Source organism: Pezoporus flaviventris, unplaced genomic scaffold (genome assembly GCF_033815535.1).
Source record: "Pezoporus flaviventris isolate CSIRO_AGI_PZ_B2104156 unplaced genomic scaffold, CSIRO_AGI_Pfla_v1 ptg000083l, whole genome shotgun sequence".
Taxonomy (NCBI): Eukaryota; Metazoa; Chordata; class Aves; order Psittaciformes; family Psittacidae; genus Pezoporus; species Pezoporus flaviventris.
Genome location: NW_026892631.1, coordinates 12,257,816 through 12,272,293, shown reverse-complemented (window position 1 = coordinate 12,272,293; position 14,478 = coordinate 12,257,816). Strand labels below are relative to the sequence as shown.

At 37.0% G+C, this 14,478-nt stretch overlaps 1 protein-coding gene across 2 annotated transcripts in view; it reads left to right on the top strand.

Annotated features, from left to right (window-relative positions):
* BABAM2 (BRISC and BRCA1 A complex member 2) overlaps positions 1 to 14,478 on the top strand; it is a 161,563-nt gene that overhangs the window by 8,116 nt on the left and 138,969 nt on the right. For both annotated transcript variants that reach the window (XM_061475250.1, XM_061475251.1), the window contains one exon: positions 11,171 to 11,247. In XM_061475250.1, coding sequence (XP_061331234.1) covers positions 11,171 to 11,247 — 77 coding nt within the window. The remainder of the gene's footprint in view (positions 1 to 11,170; positions 11,248 to 14,478) is intronic.

Genomic DNA, 14,478 nt, shown 5'->3' with positions numbered 1-14,478 from the left:
TATTCTTACTCAACAAACTTTGCTTTGTTTTTTAAATGACTTTGATGTGTTGCACCAGCCAGAATTTCAAAATGAATACAGTGATTTAAAGCTGCATATATTAAGATTCTAATCTTTTTTTTTTTTAAGATACCACTCATAGAAAGATTTTAAATTTCATACTTGTGTGGTTCTACTTTTTCCATATTTATGAGGAGATTAATTGTGGAATTTTGATGTAACTGGTTTGTAGTAAACCGTGTTGGTATTCTGTTCTTTGCTCTTGTCTGATTTGCTATTGATTTCTGCATGTTTACTTGATATTGAGCTGTGTTTACAATCAGTGTGTTCCTAACAGAAATCTATGTGAAGAGTGGTCAAAAGAATCTAGTAGATTCTGAAGTAATGTTTACCATACAAATATATTATCAAGCTGTAATAAGCTATTTATAACTTTATTGCCCTGTTTCCTAGTGAGCAGTGATGATTTACTTTTTTGTGTTATCAAGTAGACTGCAATATGGTTTGGTATTTCCCTTTCTTTTGGGCATTTCCCTTTTTAAAGTAAATATGCATTTTATGTGCGTATTTCATGAAATCATATTGTTTTTGACTATGAAATACTATTACAATACTGTAGTGGTTATTTAAAGCTTCTGCTTGATCTTTTGATTAATTTAAACTGAAAGAGTCAACTTCAGTTACTTGGTAAAAGTTCACATTCCATCAGTCACATTGGTATTTATAGAGGGGTTTTTAACGTGCATTCTGTTTATGTATGAAGTTTAATGAGTCTGACTCTTCTGAACACAATTACTATGAAAAGCTGTTTTAAAACCTGATAATGTTCTGAGTATAATGTATACTTGAGAGGATTGGCAATTTCTAGGTGAGGTATGGTCTTACGAGTCCTTTATTGTTATATTGGATAAGTCATAAACTGTTACTTTTGCACAGAGTAGGTAATTTCTGATAACAAATACATTTCTTCACTACAAAGAATTTTATTACTTGATGTTAAGCAAAATTTAACAGGCCGAAGTTCTGATGGGACCATGTTGAGAGAGTTATCACTGTGGAGGAGCGCTTGGAACTTCAAACAGCAATTTTTCTGTGCTGGGCCAAAAAAGGCAATCCCCAGGACTGCTCTTTCCTGCATTTACTTCTGAATGTTGAGAAAACAAAGACAAATGTCTGTCTGATAAAGATCTAAGCGTTATATGCATACATTTCATAATGGTTTTGTAAATACTCTTCACAGAGTTTAGCTTTTTTTTAATATTAATTTTAAACAAGGTGCTTGATGTTGTTCAGGAAGGAGGTGTGTTTTCAGTTTCAAGTGCTATGAGTAAAGAAAGTATTCTAAATGGTAAAAGTAGTATTAGATAATTGTGGTAATTTGGGCTCTAGTTTGAAAGATTACATAGGTTTTCCTAAAATTTTTTCAATTTAAATACTGCATGGTATGTATTTGCTGGTATTTTTAGTCTGGGACAATGAGAGATGAATGACTTGCCCTTCCTTGACCTTGAAAAAAACTGCATGTAATGTCTACCAGCTTTATGCTTTAATAAAAATAAGAAGAAACTATTTGATGCAGGTGCTGTTTCTTTTCCAGTTTGTTTCACATGATGTAGTACTGATATATGTGTCAAATATGGTTGGAAAGATGTATCTTAGCAAGGTATGTAATTGTACGTTGGTAATTCATTGAACAACTCTTGAAAGCCAGGGCTTGCATTAATACATTGTATGTCTCTGTCCAGCACTTTCTGCAATTGGAACAGATGTTTGTCTAACTTCTTTGCATTGTGCATCATTGCAGGAGAAAAATTCCGAAGACTTTATCTTTTGTTTTAAAGATAGCTAAAAATCTAATCATTTGGTACATAGTCGAATTTCTTTGTAACATTTGTTTAATATGAGCTGGATAGATCTCTTGCATACTATAGATTTTGGATGTACATTACATTTCACAAGAAGCTGAGAAAACTGGCTTTTAATTATTCATTCAGAGAAGAATGTATTCCTGGATAGGTGGTTGGTAAATTCTTCCAGCCTCCAGGCAATTATAATTCATGTATGCCTGACGCTCTCATATGCATATACACAAACATGGCTTAACATTAAAAGGATAGTATACACTTGTAATGAAGCAGAAGCAAAAGATTGATTTTTCTTGTTGTTTGTTTTATTCTGTTTGTTGCAGTCATTGTCTGATGAGTTTAGGGGCTTTAAAAGCACAGGAGGTGGTCAGAGGCTCAGTCTTGACAGACCTGTATACAACAGTGATGAAGACAGCTGATTCTGCTATGTTTATATTACAGCCAACAGAAATCAATGGGAATATTTCTGTAAATTGCTTCTGTGAGTCAGTGATAGTAAAAGAAGCAAATTATTAACTTTTGAAAACAGATTCTGTACACAGTCATTCTCTAACTGGGGGAAATAAAAAACTGTGCAGGCCTTTCCTTATGATGTTATTGATTACTTTGTAAACCTGTGTCATTGTCATAAGAGTCTCTTCTGCTGATGCTTAAGCTGATATCTCTCCATTGGTGCCTTTTTAAATGCACCTTTTAAAGTGCTTTGGGATCTCTCAAACCGCTGTTGTGGCTGGTGGAGAAATTTTTCTGACCATTCAAGTAACTTTGTCCAGCGGTGAATTTGTACTATAGGTTTCATATCTTAAATTCAACTGGAAATTGAATAAACACACCATTGCAACGCTTTGCCTGAGCTATTTTAATCTGTTTCTTGAGATACGTAGCTTAGGCATTTACTTGGCACTGCACAATGTAGATGTACCTTGAAGCAGCTATTGTCTAGCAGAAAGTGAGCATCTGAAAAGAATACTTTGGGCTGTATATGTAAGTGAACAGTTTTGTTTGCTCTTGAAATTGATGTTTCATTGAACATAGTGAACTCAATCCTTAGGTAAAGGTAATCCATAGAAAAGTAGAAGTTGTTAAAAGGGAAAAGTCTTGTTTTGTCTTCCCTGAGAGAAGGGAATTGATATTTCTGAGGCAAACCACTCCACAGTGGAGGCCACAGGTTCTTTTCTTTGTAATCTGTGGTATATGGCTGAAAGAACAAAATTAGACCACTGGGATGAGGGTGGTTTGTTTGTTTTGTTTTTTTTTTCTTTGTTTTTTTTACTGTAAGATAAAGTAAAAAAAAAAAAACCAACCCAATGAGATTGAGTTAATTAAAGAAAACTGCAGAATTCCATTATGGAAAAGAAGCAAAAAAAGCCAAATATAAACCCCTCTAAAACAGTATTTTCCTAAAAACCCAAAACAAAGCCCCAGATCCCTGTGCATCACTGCAGTACTATTTGTAAACTGAAAATGGGACGGAGTACCTGTTGCTCTGGTTTGGATGGTCAGTTCTTTGTTCAATAGAAACACTTGTTGGGATTATTCTTGTTCATAGTTAGGGTTACCAGTGATCTTTCAAAATGTCTCCCACTTTACATTATTTGGGTGAAATAAATGGCTTAGAAAATAAGAGACTTTATGGCTCCTACAGCCAATGTTGGGAGCAATGCTAAATGACTTATGAAAGGTATGTTTATAATAGCTTAGCTTTTGTGACTTGCTGTATGAATATGCTCTTTCTGTGAACACTGAAAGGATCTGAAACTGCAGGTGGTAGACTGTAATTCGTTCTTGGTGAAGAATGGTTCTCTTTTAGAGTAATCTAAAAGTAAAAATGTTCCTTATCTGGTGGTTTTCTTTTTCTTTCTTCAGAAATTGAATTCACATTAGAGAACAGCAGAGGTAGAACATGAGAGATTATTAGATTCTAATTCATTACCAAGTACTGCATAATCAAATGGCAGTTGTGAAAATATGAAGCAGAACTTTAAATCTGCCAGGAGGAGAAAGAGATGTAGTAACTCTAAAGGACGCTTCTGCCACTCTCTCATGTGTTCTCTAAAACGTTGCTTATGAGTTTCAAGGATTTGAAGTACAGCTGGGTTTACCTTACAATGAAGTAGTCCCTTTTCCCTTGCCTGAATGTGTGATGGAAAGGTAGTTTATGATGCTGCAGATTCACTAAAACTTGGGTGTGCATTGGGTGTTATCCCATTGCAATTGTCTTGTTCCTGTTAGTTTTTTCCAATCGCTCCTTCATTAAAATTTCCGTCTTCTGTTTCTCTTTTGTTACTCTGGGGAGCAAGTGTGCCATGTGTAGTTTGTAAAGAGTTACAGGCAACTACCAGACTGTAAAAGGTCTTGCTTACGAAGGTGATCAGTTTGATTATAAAAGATGTTTGAAAATCATGTTTGTAAAGCATGTTTTGTTGTAAATTTTCTTTTGTCAGTTGGTTGTAATTTGTATCGTAATTAGCTCCCTGAGACCCAATAATAATGAGCTCCCACCCTAAACTATGGGGATTTTACAAGTGGAAGCCTTTGAAATGGACTATTCTTTGGAGATTTTCTTTCAAGTACACCTTAAAGTATATAAGATGTGGTGCTGGTTAGCAACTCTGTCTTAATGCTCCTTTTTGTAGTGGCTCTTTCCAACCTGTCCTATGGTGGCTGGGAAAAGCTCTTCTAAAACCAGCTTTCCTAGGCCTAATGAACAGATAGTTTGTGATGCTAAAAAAAGTATCCCGATCATACAGGTTTTGTACATGCTTTCTTTTAATGTAGATGTTCTCTGAGAATATATATGAAAATACATATGTGTGCATCCTCTGTTTCCCTCCTAGAGACTGGGCTGAATGCCTGCTTCCAGCAGATGTAGCCGTACTTTGGGAAACTGGGGGATACCTGCCACAAGACCAGGGCAGATGTGAAGGAAATTTGTAGTTCTAGAAGCAGGCCTAGAGCTCTCCCCACCTGCAACATGTGCTTTGGCAAGCTCTCACTCATATCATGTAAATCTACACTTTCTGTTAACATTCAGCTACTGTATTTGTTTTACTAATGACACTAGTCGTTGGATGCTTTTGCGCAGTGCTTCTAGTGAAAGCAGGTTGCTGGCAGCTGAATCAATCTTAGTTGTTTGAACTTTACTTTTTAAGAGACTCTACTCTGCCTGTGGGTACGGAAGGGGAAGCGAGGCGTTGTTTTCCTAGGGTATGTGTTCTGCCTAGTGTCCCACCTCTTTTCTGAAAGTTCCAGTTAGTACGATGAGCTTCATACCAGAAAACATAAATATGTGCATAAAGTAAGATCAGCACTGAGAGAAGATGAAGGTTTTGTTTGGAATATAGCTGACATATGTGGAGACACCTTGGAATTTCCCACTTCAGAGCTATTTCTTGAAATGCTGTTACAATTATGGAATATCGTCCACATTAACAGGATTTATAAACGATGTCATCATCAGTATAACAATACCAAAAGTACTCTATATATAGTTTAATTTTCTATTAGGTTTAAAGAAACCAGCTAGGTTGCAAAATAGTTTTATGAGGTTTTTTTATCTGTTGGAAAGCTCCTGGGAATAATTATCACTGGGCTTTCAGATTTTAATATTTTAATTAAAATATGTAACTAAGTAGTGATCATTCTAATTGTAACTGGAAAGCAGTGGTGTGTGTCTTTGTGTTTTTAAGTGCAAGTCCTTCTGTCTCATATGTGTAATGCATATGTTTGTACAAGGAAGGGGAACTGAAGATGAATATTGGTTGACTAGACCATCTTTCCCATTTCAAATTTGGCCTGATTGACAGAATTTTGGTTGGATCTGTTGGTTTTCAGTAGCAGCTGCTCAGTACTCTTGTGTATTTGCAGGCTCCTAGGAACCTGTAAAGCATTGTGCGCTGTTGCATGGAGCTGGAGTGTGATACAGGTTTTCACTACCAGTGTCAGCTGTTAAAATGTCACTTTTGCCATTTTTCTGTTTCTTGATCCTTGCAAAAAAATCCCTGTCACCTGCTGGCCTGCCTTCCACTCTCCTCCCCCCTCCATACACTTTAATTATTCTTAATGCCTCTGTAGATGACTTACCCATCTGTTGTGAATTCTGCAATTAATTCTTAATTAAACGGGGCAAAATAATGTGTCTTCAAGCAACACTGGAGCAGATTTCCATCTACAAAAAGGGGAGGGGAAAAAGAATCTAGAGGCTGTTCTACTTGCGTTGAACATGAAGGTGTTTTTCTTAGCAAAGACCACATAAGAGCTTTGGGTGGAGTTTTGAGTTTGCTGCCTCTCACTAGTAATGAGGGATTTACTTGTCTTTGCCTCTGAATTATATTTGACTCTTGCTGACAGAACCTTCAGCCTCTAAACCCCTGACTGAATTGCCTCATCATTACAAAAATAATCCTCATTTTCTTCTTTAGCCTTTTGTGATGTGAAAGGAACTTGACCTCCTTTTCCCCCTAGCAGTATCTTTGTGTGACACACATAGGCACAATTAGAAACGTATTCTAGGTACTCTGGAGATGGGAAGGGTTGGGAATACAGCCAATGGTCAGAATGTACTTTGTGGTGTTGCTCTTTTTATTTGTGTGTGTGGGTTTTTTTAGCAGTGTTCTCCATCAGGGTATTTCTGATGCTGTGTGACATTTTCTTGGCTTTTACATCAGCAGCTTGGTGAACAAAAATGTTGTCTATTATCCAAAAAGTACTGATCCTCAAGAACAGCAAATGCAGTAGACTAAGCATCATGAGATTAAAGAAGCCTTTGCATTTCTTGCTGTTTGGTTTAGACAGTCTCAGTATTAAGCTCCTTAAATTATAGGGGTTATGAGTTGGGTTTTTGTTAAGTCTTTGGATAGACTAACCACTTATCTCCAGTCTTTAAGGATTAAGGTAGTAAACACTTGGGTTCTTGTTTCATTGTGACCCTTCAGCTGGCACAGAACTTATTTTTTTGCTAAGATCTTACCAGAGCCCAAATAATTTAAGGCTGCTTGTCTTGGAAATACTTTCAAGTGGTGGTTGTAGATGACTGGTTGATAGGAAGACCATATTGAAACCTACCACAGTCCTCCTTATTGTCAAATACTGCAGTCCTCCTGTCAAAGTGGCTCAGAAGGGAAAGGTTTTTTTGGTTGGTTGGTTGGTTTTTAACTTAAGCAAAACAGAAGAAGAGTTCATTTAAAAGAATTGTCAATTATAAATGCATTGGTGGAAGAGAAGACCATGATGTTAAGCTCACCTGCAGCTGCCTCTCCAGAGGCTTTTTGAATACTCTGGGAAGAAGGATTGATTCTGAAAAAAATACCTTCTGGCACAACTATTGTTATAGGCTGATGCCTTATTCCAAGCAGCAAAACTGAGTAACTTTCCTGAATTATTTATTTATTTATTTATTTCCCTCTTGGATAATCTTTCCTGTTTCCTTTTGTGGCTGGTGAAGAATTCTGAACATTTCTAACTAAGCATCTGGTGCTGACGATGACCTTTTATTTGAATAAGAACTCGTTTGATTTATGTGTGGTGTATTTGCTGTGAAGGAAACCTTTCCCAGCAGGTCACAGACAATTCCAACTGTAAGATGCATCAAACACTTAATGAAGGAATGTTCTACTTTTCTTCTACTTGGAATACATATTTCATAAGAATGTAATGTATCTCAGCTTGCTTAATCTGCTGTATTTGCTCAAGGAATTTAGCTAAAATCTGCTGAGAAAGGGAAGAGTTTATATTCAGCTATGGTTTCTTGCATACTCAGTTTCATCGACTAGATTCCAAATGTAGGTCTCAGTACAGCTCCTGAACAAGGCAGTATGGTTTTAAGCAATACCTTCAAGGATATTCCTTCATCCTGGAAACTTGTCAAGTGAATGATTCTTTGATGTTTTAATAGGGAAACCATTGTGGGAGATCTTGTGGTATGGCATTAATCATGTTATGAAGATTAATGTATATCACTGCTCTGAGCATCAGAGTGTTAATTCTTGCTTCCATGGCTTTCTTATGTAAAATGTTGACTATTTAGGTGAAGATGTGCAAACTAGTGTAATATTTTTCTGTGAATGAAGAGGGAGATAGCACATCATTCATCATGAGATGGTGTCAGCTTCTGAAATTAATATTCAACATGAGGTATTGCTGTTCTATCCGTCAATTTCCTGTGAAAACAGGACAACAGATAATCTTTAACAGACCTGGTTAAAAGCAATTCCTTTTCAATGTGACTTTTTTGTGGACCACATTAATTAAAAGGATCAGCAAATGTAAAATCTTATACTTTGGAGGAGAGAGAGGTCATGCTTCTGGGTTGGGCACGTTTGTAATTATAAGAGGTTCTGTGATTTAAGGAAATTCAAGCAGATGTCCGTAGCCAGCCCGTTATCTGTGGCAATCTGTTGAAATAAGGTCACATATAGATTGCTAGATATAGCAAAGTTTTGATTTGCCTGAGAACTTTTGTTCTTTTACTGTTTATACTGAGATGTAGCTGCCTCCTTTCAAATGGATGCATGTAAGGTTTGTGCTTGGTTGCTCAGCCTGTCACAGTTATTGAAGCCTCTTGCACAGCCTAGCCAGAGTAATCTGAGAAAGAACGAAGGAAAGACTGTGAATATTGTCACTTTCTATCACTTCTATACCAGTAAAATTAAAAACATCTCTAGTGAAGTTCAGTAATCTAGGTACTTAGTATTGCTTTTACGGACATTTGCCATTAAATCAGGCTTTTATTTTGATGTTATAGAACATTCTACTTTCCTTAAGTATTTCCAAATGGCCCATTGTACTAAAAGTAAAAACTGTAGGGTATTTGCAGGATCAGAAAGTTTTTTGTCTGCTGAAAAGCTAACAACAAAGTTATTTTGATGGTATTTGAGAAATGCGTCTCAGACTGTGACCTATGATACCTTGGAAGAATCTCCCATTAAATATTAACGGACGTTGCAGAGATAGTTTTGAACCTGCAGAGAAGTTTTTTGTTTCGCTTTTTTGGTATGCTTCCTAGAATTGGCCTTATACATGATGTAAGCCTTAGAAATGACTTGAAAGTAGATAATACTTTCATATCTATAGCTGTAAAATTGACAGCCATTAAAGCACCATACTGATGGGCACTCCTGTTTACTGTTCTAACCTACTGAAAAAAAAAAAGCATCTTTGAAAAAAATTATACTCTTTTGTTATTTCTGTTGCACTGAAGCTTCAGTCTTTCATATTCTCAAACTGATGTTGCTCCCAGTGATAATGGTGGTGCTTTACTATTCTGGCTAAGCCTTACCTAGATGTAATTCATAAAGAAGTAATACAGACTGTTAAATCTAAACATTTTCCAGCTCTGGTCCTGTCATCCAGCATGCTGCATTCCCTTTTGGGTAGAATTGTTGGCCTGTTTTATAAACATCATCTCTTTTCCATCATCAGTCTTTCAATGAAATGTGAAGTAGTGTTATACCAGAAGAAAACCCAGTGAGTTCATTCTTCCTAGATGGAGCAAGATGTGAACTAATCTGTTTTGAAACTTGCTTTCCAGTCAGCTCTGCACACATCTGATACTAGTTGGATGTGTATTGTTTCTGTAAAACATTTGCATGGTGCTCTCACAAGACCTTTCTGAAGTGAAGATAGGACATTGTTGCTTCCCTTTTATTTGCAAGGACAGTGTTCTAATTTCTGTAACGATCCTGAAAGAAATGTAGTGTATCGTTGAATCGGTGTAGGCTGTTAATTGCGTCTGTGTTAGATTCTAGGTGTGCATAAGTGGTTTGCTTATGTTTTCTAGTGTTTTTGTCGAAGCGTCATTAAAGTTAATTGATCCAGAGTTCTGTGGTTGCTTCTTTTTGATGAAACTGCATGTGGGCAGAAATTTGGTTAAATAGTAAATGTAGCCCACTGAATAAAAACAGTCTCAGATTTTCTACATGTGGTTTCCTTAACTTGCAAGTGTAAAGAGAAGGGAGTGTAGAGCCAGTGTCTGAGAAAAATGGCTCTCTAAAGCATTTAGAGTATGCTGATATGAATTAGCATTGCCCTGTTTGCTGTGATGCCTCTTCTGAGCTAAAGCAGAGCTGCAGGAGTTGTGTTTCTGTCTGATAAGGTAGGATGAAAGTTTTTACTTTTTCGCTTACTCATCTTTTATCCTTTAGTGTGTGTATGGCCCAGTAAACCTATCTCCTTTCATTATATTGTCAGCAGTTTGTATTAGAGCTCAACCAGTGGTCCAATATATAAGCTTAGTCAAGTTATTTTACCTTTGTCTACCTTGTTTGCACTCTTTCGTCCAGAGTTGGCCAGTATAGCTTTGAGCTTTAAGTGGCTTGCAACAAGCCTAGCTCTGGTGCTGGGGCTATAAAGATACAAGGCTAGCAAGAAGACTTCTGGGATCCCTGGATATGGGTAGCAATGTACTGCTGAGGGCTTCCAGCATTTTTGCTGCTGGGACCTATCATGCCTGCCAGCCCATAGTGGTGACAGCTCCAGGGACCGATCCTGTCGGTGAAACAATTTGTGTTGCTGTTTCTCCTTTTGCAGCTGAGATTTTTGGTTCTTTGTTATGCAAAGGTTTTGGCACATGACTTCAAAGGTTGTGAAAAAGCTGATCATTTCTGCCCTAGATGCTGAACAGTTTTTCAGTGACTTTTGTGTTCATAAAATGTTCGCTCATCAATGTAAGACCCAACTGCTGTTGTGATGCTCTGGATAAACAGGAGTTATGCAATAATCACAGATCATGAACGTACGTGCTCAGCTGTCACAGCCTCAAATACCTGAATCTGAAACTTGCTCACCTGGAGACTTATTGTAAGACTTTTCCACAGGGGAACAGTTAAAGCTTAGTGTAGGTAAAAGTGGCTGAACATTTGTGTATTAAGACTAAGATTCATCTGAATGGCAGGGATAGAGGGCATGTAACCGTGGTACTGTGGCACAGACAGAGTTGTGACCTGCAAAATTGTATACAAAGTAGATAATTTGGTGGCTTTGACTAGTTCATATAGAGTCGTATATGATTCTAATAACACTCTTGAACCAATTGTGTATATATTTTTTGTGTTAAAATGGGGAAAAAAAAAAAAGATAGTTGGCACAGATCCTGAAGTTTCTTATGCTGTTATGAGAACTGCTGGTCAAAAGAGAATGGGCCTCTGCATCTTTCCCATCTTTTCTTCTTTTCTAGAATCCTAGGGATGAGTATTTCTAGTATTCTCAACATCTTTATTATGTCAGTCGTTTTTACCCTGTAGAATAATGTCAGTATTTGCCACCATCTGTAACTGCTTAGCACATTCTTTTCTTATCTTTGTTTTTAGCTGTACATCCTTGACCCCTGGACCTAGCTGTGATCGGTTTAAGCTACATATCCCTTATGCTGGAGAAACACTCAAATGTAAGTTAAAAACTATTGCTATTGCATCTTGGCCTTTCTTTCAATGTTCTATATCATACTAAGTTTTCCAGTGTGTCTAACTTCAGAGGTTTGAGATACCTGTGTTTGTTGTTTTTTCTTAAAGGTTCAGCTCTAAGAATATGCGACTGTAAAAACATCTAATTTTTAACTTAAGTTTACAGCCTTCCTTAATGCTACAAATTTGAAAACATGAATCCTGAAAGCCAAAAGTCACCTCCCAGTATTTCTAATAAAATCTCATGACCAAGACAATCTCATGACCATTTTTAGACTCACTTCTGATTTGTATATGCTTTGTGTTGTTTCCTTCTCTTTTATGAAGAATTCCTTATTAAGCTCCAATAAAAGTAGTTGGTCTGATATTTTATTAGGTGTCTCTAAACAGTAACTGCCATAATTGACCAAATTAGAGAAATGTGACTTTTTTTTTTCTGGTTTAGTGGTGTGGTTAAATCCTCCTTACCCTTGGAGGCTCTGTAGATAGCTGGCTCATTTGTCCACTCTTCTATTAGTTTGTTTTATTTCAAAGGATTAGGATAAAATTTGCTTTTTTATGTTTTTAGAAGGTAAAAGCCAGTTTTCTAAACACTTGAGTTGTAAAAAATGGTAAGGTTGTGTTGTTTTTATCTCTTAACAACTGAAACATGAGAAGGGATGAAGAATTTTCAGATAAAGTAAAATTTAAAATTTGGTGATTTTAGATTTAGGGCAGCGCTGGGGAAGCCACGTCTGTAGTACTGTGTCCAGTTCAGGTCTATCTAGTGCCAGAAATGCATGGACACAGTGGAATAAGTCCAGCAAAAGACCACAACAGTGACTGAGGGACTGGAGCCTCTGTTGTGCAAGGAAAGGCCAAGAGAGCTGGGGTTTCTCAAGAAGAGAAGGCTCAGGGCAGATCTTTTCACTGTGTATAAATTCCTGATGGGGGGAAATGGTGAAGATGGAGCCAGGCTGGTCACTGTAGGGAAATGGTCACAAATTGAAATGCAGAAAATTCTATTTAAATATAATACCCCCCCCTCATTTTGCAAGGGTGGTCAGTAAGTGGAATACAGTGTATTCAGAGCTCGTGTAGCTTGTATTTCTCCATTCTTGGAAATACTCAAAAAGCAACTGGATGTGGTCCTCATCAATCTGTTCTTGGTGACGCTGCTCTGGGCTGAGGGATTGGACTAGGCAGTCTCTAGAGATGCTGTCCAAGCTCAGCTACCTTGTGGAGTCTGTGGAAAATAATGCTGTCTGGAGGCGCATGTACTTAGTGTGAACAGAAATGGTAAACACTTCAAACGCTGCTTTGATAGAATCCGCTTAGACTGCATCATACATATGCTAGAGCTCTCCAAGGCATTTAAATAAGTTGTATTCCTTCTGTAGTAGTTTTTCTTGTCATTATGTAGTGTGCTAAAAGCCCTTCTTTATGAATAGAAATCAACACAATTAAACTTCTTATCACTAGAAGTACTTTAAATCTTCCATTTGGCACTTACAAAGAAAGTTGACTTTCCCAGTAGGTGGTCTAGAAGTTTGCTGGTGTGTTTGAGAGGGGAGCTAGGCTCGTGTATCAGTCTACTGTGACTATTTTATTTATTCTAAAAGTATGAAATTATGGCTCAAGAGGCTTTACTAATCTTTCCCAAGAGATAAAAATGAAATATTAAGTCCTAGCTAGCAATTATTCAAAGAAGAAAAGGATATAGCTGTGCATTTATGCAGAATATTCAGTAAGTAACGGCCTTATTTATATGAAGCCAACAACCCTACTGGGTAGATTTTGTCTTTATTTAAACTTCTGTTTAAAAAAAAATGTGATACTGTGTAGCAGACTCAACCTGTTGAGTCTTCATGTGTCCTGCAGTGTGTGGTAGATTCTGCATGAGACTTGCTTGATGACGACAATCAAGATGCGGTGAAAAGAGGCTTCATTGGATGATACTGCTTTAGAGAGTAGTATTTTATTTTCTATGGGACTGTAGTAACTCTCTTATTTATCACCATACAGGGCCTTACTAGTACATTCTGAGAGCTTTACATCTTTACTTGTTTTTAAGTAGGTGCTATAATTGTTCCAGATTCATAAAGGAAAATTAGTAGATTAAAATGCCTGTATGCAAGGACATAGGAATACAGACTATAATAACATACTAAATGACTAGTCCAGTTAGAATACCTAGAAATATGATTATGGACTATGCCTTGAATTTAAATATTGAGAAATCAGCTGCTTACCCCCCCTCCCCAGTTCTTTTATTTTGTACATCACATAAGCAATTAAAGGAAACAACTATAATGCTACTGCTCTTCTCCACCTTTGCAAAACCCAATCCACGCATTCTAACCATGCTACGTATTTTAAGGTGATCAATTGAAAGTGATGTAAACAAGTGTATCTTTTCAGAGGTACCTAATAATATCAAGTAATAATAATACTCCACATTTCAGCATTACATGTTTGGAAATGCTGTGAATCGTTCAGTCTCACAGCATGTGGAATAAATAGTGATGTGAGCAGATTCAAGAAAGCTTGAATAATTTTGTGTTTAGATCTGTAATGTTGGCAAGGGAAGACGGCCATGGTGTGCAACCAGAGATTTGTAGATACTTTGTTGTAGGCTGTTGCTAGATATGTTATCTTTCAAAGGCAGAATATTTCTGCAAAAGAAAGTTGCGAAATCTGCCAGAATAAAAAGGTTGGCTGAAAATGCTCAAGATCACCAATGTACGGTCTTTATTATGTGGTACCAAATACAGGCTCAAGTGTGTAGTTCCTTTGTGGTTTGTGTTACATCCTCTTTGCAACAGATCAGATCTTTGCATATCGTCAATCATAACCGCTGCCACTGCACAAATACCCTAATATGAATCCTAGTGTGTCGAAAACTGTTGGTTTGCTACTTTAGGGAAGTATAATTGCATAGTCACAGTCCTCGTTTCTGAAAGACCAGAAAATTCACTGTTCCTTGAAAAAGGAGAAAGTACTTGCAGACAAGGCAGTGGCTGACTGCCTATAGTGTAAAACAATTGTCTTATTAGCTTTGGTAGGATCTTGTAAACATCTTGTGAGTTAACAATGGCTTGTTCATAACTAATGCGTTTCTGGAGATCCAGCTAGTTACCTAATCAGGGTTTTTTTTTTTTCAGATGCCATGTTTCACCTTACTCTTGCATGTATTTCAAGCTGCTGGAATGTTATTCAGCTCCACCTAGGAAGCT